This window comes from Belonocnema kinseyi, chromosome 6, assembly GCF_010883055.1.
Source record: "Belonocnema kinseyi isolate 2016_QV_RU_SX_M_011 chromosome 6, B_treatae_v1, whole genome shotgun sequence".
In the NCBI taxonomy this organism is placed as follows: Eukaryota; Metazoa; Arthropoda; class Insecta; order Hymenoptera; family Cynipidae; genus Belonocnema; species Belonocnema kinseyi.
In genome coordinates, this window is record NC_046662.1 from 7,107,206 (window position 1) to 7,113,303 (window position 6,098).

Genomic DNA, 6,098 nt, shown 5'->3' on the forward strand with positions numbered 1-6,098 from the left:
TTTAAAATGCATAATTTTTGCACAATTTCTGCCTTTTCATCGGATAATTTTGAAGATTGTCGTCGACATAAAATCACATCCCTTCTACGAATTATCAAAGAATGATTGAGAGTATAAAAAATTCTATTGTACATACAAATCTACGCAATTTGTTTTTAAACAAACTTGATGTACACGATAAGAAATATATTTTGCTAAAAAATATAGCTGGAAAAATTATTTAAAGAATATAATTTGAGACATTTCTTTATTTTCTCCCAATCTTTAATTCTTAAAATACAGTGTACGAAAATATATGACATCTTCGTATAACTTATTAAAAATTTATTCTAAATTACAGTTTAAGAACTCTATTGCACTTCTTAAAGATTAAAAAAAAATTTTTTAAATTATTATTTTTTTTTCTTTAAAAAAAGGGTCAATCTACAATTCATAAATTGCGTTTGTAGTGATAGATGACTTCTGAATGTTCTTTGTAAACTTTTTTCACAGAAGAACAGTTGACCTTTTCTGCGGCTAGATAACAGGCGCCCCAAGCTGAAGATGTTTTTAACAAAAGAAGAGTTAATTCGTCCACGACTTGTCCTCGGCGAATTTGAGCGGTGAATCCTTTTTTCATCCAGTTCCAGGATTTCCAGACGGATCCCACACACACTACTTTCAATCCGCCTTCGGCCAATTTCAGGTCCTAGTTTTGGACAATTAAGGTAACTTGTATTTCTTTCAGAAATTTCATTGACAATGTTGCTAAAAAATCCAAATTTAGAAATTGCTCTAACTTTTCCCCTGACGATTCTAAATTTTTCTCTTAAATTACCTTACACTTAACAATAATGTTTATGCAAAGAAAAATGTTTCTAAATATATTTTAAACACTTGTGACAATAATTATAGGGAATAATAAATTATAAATAAATAAATTTTGAATCAGAAAGACAAATTTCCCGCAAAACAGTTTCCAACCCGAAAAAAGGAACTTTTAACAAAAAAGGTGAATTTTCAACTCAAAAATATGAATTTTCAAACTGAAAAAGATGAGTTAAGAAAAGAATTAATTTTAAACTAAAAAAGATAAATTTTCAACCAGAAAATTTTACGCGTTCAGTTAAAGAATCATTTTTCAACAAAATAGTTACAATTTCAACCAAAGAAATGAATTTTTAAGTAAAATGAGGAATCTTCAACCAGAAAAAGGAATTTTTAACCAAACCGTGAAATTTTCAACGCAAAAGATGAATTTTAAAAGAATAAGTTTTAAGAAGATACATACATTCTTAACCAAAAAAAAAAACTGATATTTTTAGTCAAAAATAGAATATAGTATAAAAAAATTTTTCAAACAAAAACACAACGAGTTTTCAATAAAACAGTTAAATTTTCAACCAAAGAAATGAAATATAATAGTTAAATTTTAATTTAAAAAAGTCCATTTTCAGTCAAATAAAATAAATTGTCAAGGATATAGTTAAATTTTCAACCAAAAAGATGAACTTTTCACAAAATACATGAATCTTCAACCAAAAAAAGGAATTTTTAACTAAACAGTTGAATTTTAAAAGCAAAAGATGAATTTTTAACACAAAAAAACGTATGTTTTTAGTCAAAAATAGAATAAAGTATAAATAAGAAATACATGTTCAAACAGAAACACAACGAATTTTCAACAAAATAGTTCAATTTGCAACCAAAGAAATGAAAAATATAAATGTAATAGTTGAATTTTCAGTAGAAAAATAAAATTTCAAGGATATAGTTAAATTTTCAACCAAAAAAAAGAATTTTTAACTAAACAGTTGAATTTTCAAAGCAAAAGATGAATTTTTAACACAAAAAAACGTATGTTTTTAGTCAAAAATAGAATAAAGTATTAATAAGTTAGAAAAATAAATTTTCAAACAGAAACACAACGAATTTTCAACAAAATAGTTCAATTTTCAACCAAAGAAATGAAAAATATAAATATAATAGTTGAATTTTCAGTAGAAAAATAAATTTTCAAGGATATAGTTAAATTTTCAACCAAAAAAAGGAATTTTTAACTAAACAGTTGAATTTTCAAAGCAAATGATGAATTTTTCAACAAAAAAGACAAAGTTGCAACAAAATACATACATTTTCAACCAAAAAAAAACGTATATTTTTAGTCAAAAACAGAACAAAGTATAAAATAAGTTAGAAAAATAAATTTTCAAACAAAAACACAACGGATTTTCAACATAATAGTTCAATTTTCAACCAAAAAGATCAACTTTTCACAGAATACATGAATTTTCAACCAAATATTTCAATTTTTAAAGAAAAAACTTCATGATTTTGTAACCTAATAGGTAAATTTTAAACCAAACAAATTAATTCTCAACAAAAAATGTAACAGTTTATATTTCCATAAAAATATTTCACTTTTACATTAAAAGCAGGTGAATTATTCCAACAAAATAAGAATTTGCAAGAAATTATTTTAATTTTCTTCGAAAATAGACTAACCTTCTAAACAAAAATATTTTTTAATCAATAAAGAAAAAAATCTTGTTCAAAATGTTGGATTTTCAAGTTCTTGACTTAAAAATCCAACATTCTGAAGAAGATTTTTTTCTTTATTGATTAAGAAATGTATTAATTCACTTTCCAGCAAAAAGACAAAGACAAAGACAAATTTTCAACAAAATTCATGCATTTTCAACAAGAAAATATACATTTTCGACCAAAAAAATTGATTTGGAACAAAAAAGATGAAATTTCAATTAATGAGATTACTTTTCTAGCAAAATAAATTTTTTCAACAAAATATTTGTATTTTCAGGAAAAAAATTAATTTTAGATTAAATAAATTATATTCTTAACGAAATTTTTCAATTTTAAATCACATAGATTAAATTTATATTAAAAATATAAATATTTCAATTTTTAAAGAAAAAATATTCATTTTTGGAATCTAATAGGCAAATTAAAAAAAAAAGTAACAGTATATACAAGAATAAAAGAAGAATTTTCTATTAATTAGTTTCATACTCAATCAAAACAGACTAACCTTTTAAACCAAAAAGATTTTGTAATCAAGAAAGAAAAAAATCTCGTTCAAAATGTTGGAAAAATATAAATTTTCAACAAAAAATGGAAGAGTTATCGGAAAGAAAGAAATTTTCACAAAAGTAGATTAATTTTAAACAAACAAAAAAAAATGGAATTTTAACTGAAATAATGCATCTTCAACCCAAAAAAAATGTAACCAAATAGTTGAATTTTGAACCCAAAAGATGAATTTTCTACCCGAAAAATGAAAGTTTTAACAAAATACATGAATTTCCGACCATAAAAAATAAATTTTCAATCAAAAATAGAATAGTTAGATTTTTAGTAAAAACAAATAATTTTCAACAAAGAAGAATAAATTTCTACCAAAAAGATCAATTTTCCACAAAAAATGGAATCATTAAATTTTTAGTTAAAGAAGTGCATTTTTAAGAAAATTAACTAATTAAATTAATTTAGCCAAGAAAACTTTTTATTATCCAAATAATTAAAGCTTCAACTCAAGAGATTAATTTTCTATCAAATAGACACATTTTCAACAAAAGAAAATATACATTTTCAATCAAAAATATTAATTTTTCACAAAAAAGATGAAGTTTCAACTAATGAGATTACTTTTCTACAACAACAAATTTGTTTAACAAAATATTTGTATTTTTAGTAAAAAAAAATAAATTTATATAAAAAAATAAATATTTCAATTTTGAAAGAAAAAATATTATTCATTTGAACAAAAAGATTTTTGAATCAATAAAGAAAAAAATTTTCTTTCAAAACGTTGGATTTTTAAGCAAAAAAGACAAATTTCCAACAAGTCAGTGGAGTTTACAACAAAAAATTTAAACTTTTAACAAAAATATTTTCTACACGAAAAGTGAAAGTTTTAACAATATACATGAATTTTAACCACAAAAAATAAATTTTCAATCAAAAATAGAATAGTTAAGTTTTTAGTAAAAGCAAATAATTTTCAACAAAGAAGAATAAACTTCTACCAAAACAAATTTTTTGCAACAAAATATTTGCATTTTCAGTAAAAAAAATTAATTTTCGATGTCATAAATTACATTTTTAATAAAATATTTTAAGCAGGCATCCCTTTTGTAACCAAAAACAATTTTTGAACAAAATAGTCAATTTTCTAACAAAACAAAAGTTTTTCAAATTAAACGAGGAATCATCGACCAAAAAAAATGAATTTTCACCAAAAAAATATAATAGTAGATATTTTCACAACAAATATTTTAATTTTCAATCAAAAACATTTGATTTTGAACAAAAAATGTATTTTCAGCAAAACAGTTCATCTTTTAAGCAAAAGGGATACATTTTTAACAAAAAAGTTTAATTTAAAAAAATAAGTAAGATCAATTTTTAACCAAAAATGAAATATCTACATTTTCAATTTAAAAATCAATTTTATACAAAAATAAGAATGAATTTTAAACAAAATAATTCGATTTTCAGTCAATGAAATAAATACAAAAAATATAATAGTTAAACATTGAGAAAAATAATTATTTTTCAACCAAATAAAATAAATTTTTAACGAAATAGTTCAATTTTCAGTTAAAGAACTGAATTTTTAATTAAAATTATGAATCTTCGAGGAAAAAATAAATTACTTTTCAACTAATGAGATTACTTTTCTACCCAAACAAATTTTTTTCCACAAAATATTTGTATTTTCTGTAAAAAAAATTAATTTTAGATCAAATAAATTACATTGTTAATAAAATATTTGACGCAAACAGTTGAATTTGCAACCCAATAGATGAATTTTCGGTCAAAAATGAACAAATTTCAAGTTAAAAATATTAATTTTCAACTAAAAACACTAACTTTAAACGAAAGAAATAAATTTTTAACCGAAAAGATTAATTTTTTTACCAAAAAAACGATTAACTTTAAAAAAATAATAGAATGAACTTCATCTTCAGTTTATCAAAAAGTCCCTGGATTTTCTGGAATTCCCGTAGCAATTCTGTTTAAGAGATTTATCAAATTCAGAAAAAAACTCACATTATGTGCCTTTTTGTAAACGGCTTCAACATGTTTAGCTAAAACTTTTCCAGCGTCCTCAAAAAGAAGTAAACAGAGAGGATCTCCTTTTTCACAGCCAGAGGCAATTTCCTTGGTGAATAGAGCAAATTGGCCTTTGTTGAAGTCAACGTACAAGTGTCTCAACATCTGATGTCTTTCTGATACGTGAAAAAAATTCTTCATCGCTGACCAAATGTAATCGATCGAATGAGGGGCTTTCGCCAATCCATCGATGTCATCGAAAATATATTTACAGGCTCTGTGAGCTATCCAGAAAGCTGTGAATATTTTACAAAATCATTTTTAACATATCTTAATAATATTTTCCTATTCCCTGGCAGGATTTCAATGATTTTTATGGAATTTTGAAAGCTCTCAGTATTTTAATAAATTTTCCAGGATTTCAGGAAATATCGGCAGAGATCAGATTGCCAGATAGAATAGATTTTCAAATATTTATGGAAACTTATTTAAATTCTTTAAAAAAAATTAATTTACTTGCATTCTTCTAAATTCGCTCAATTTAATGCATTTTTTTAGTTTTTGTTTAATTCATCTTAGAGTCTTTTAAACTCACATGGAATTCTTAGACATTTCATCAAATCCTATTGAATTTCCTTGAATTTTTATAAACCAATTTCAAACTTATTCATATTTTTTAATTACTTTCAATTTGCTTGATTTTTTCTTAAATCACCTTGAGTTTTTATCAATTTCATCGAATTTTTCTAATTTCCCTTACATTTGTCTAAATTCACTGTAATTTTACTGAAATCTAACCAAAAAATATGAATACTTGAAGAAAAATATAATAGTTGATTTTTCAACGAAAAAAGATTTCATTTATAAATAAAAAATAGTTCATTTCAACCAAAAACGAGGAGTTTTCAGCAAGAAAAAAATAATATTCAACAGAGCTGTTGAATTTTTAAGGCAAAAAAGTCGCACTTCATACACAAAAGTTGAAATTTTGACCCGAAAATATCAATTTTAAACTCAAAATAATTAATTTTCAACTAGAAAAA

General features: G+C 23.3%; 1 protein-coding gene across 3 annotated transcripts in view; it reads right to left on the reverse strand.

The window, feature by feature from the left end:
* Positions 1 to 262: 262 nt before the first annotated feature.
* Positions 263 to 6,098, reverse strand: part of LOC117174352 (N-acetyl-D-glucosamine kinase) — a 28,783-nt gene continuing 22,947 nt past the window's right edge. For all 3 annotated transcript variants that reach the window (XM_033363400.1, XM_033363401.1, XM_033363398.1), the window contains 2 exons: positions 5,053 to 5,351; positions 263 to 688 (listed from right to left, as the gene is read on the reverse strand). In XM_033363400.1, the coding sequence (XP_033219291.1) occupies positions 431 to 688; positions 5,053 to 5,351 (557 nt within the window). In that variant the 3' untranslated portion in view covers positions 263 to 430. The remainder of the gene's footprint in view (positions 689 to 5,052; positions 5,352 to 6,098) is intronic.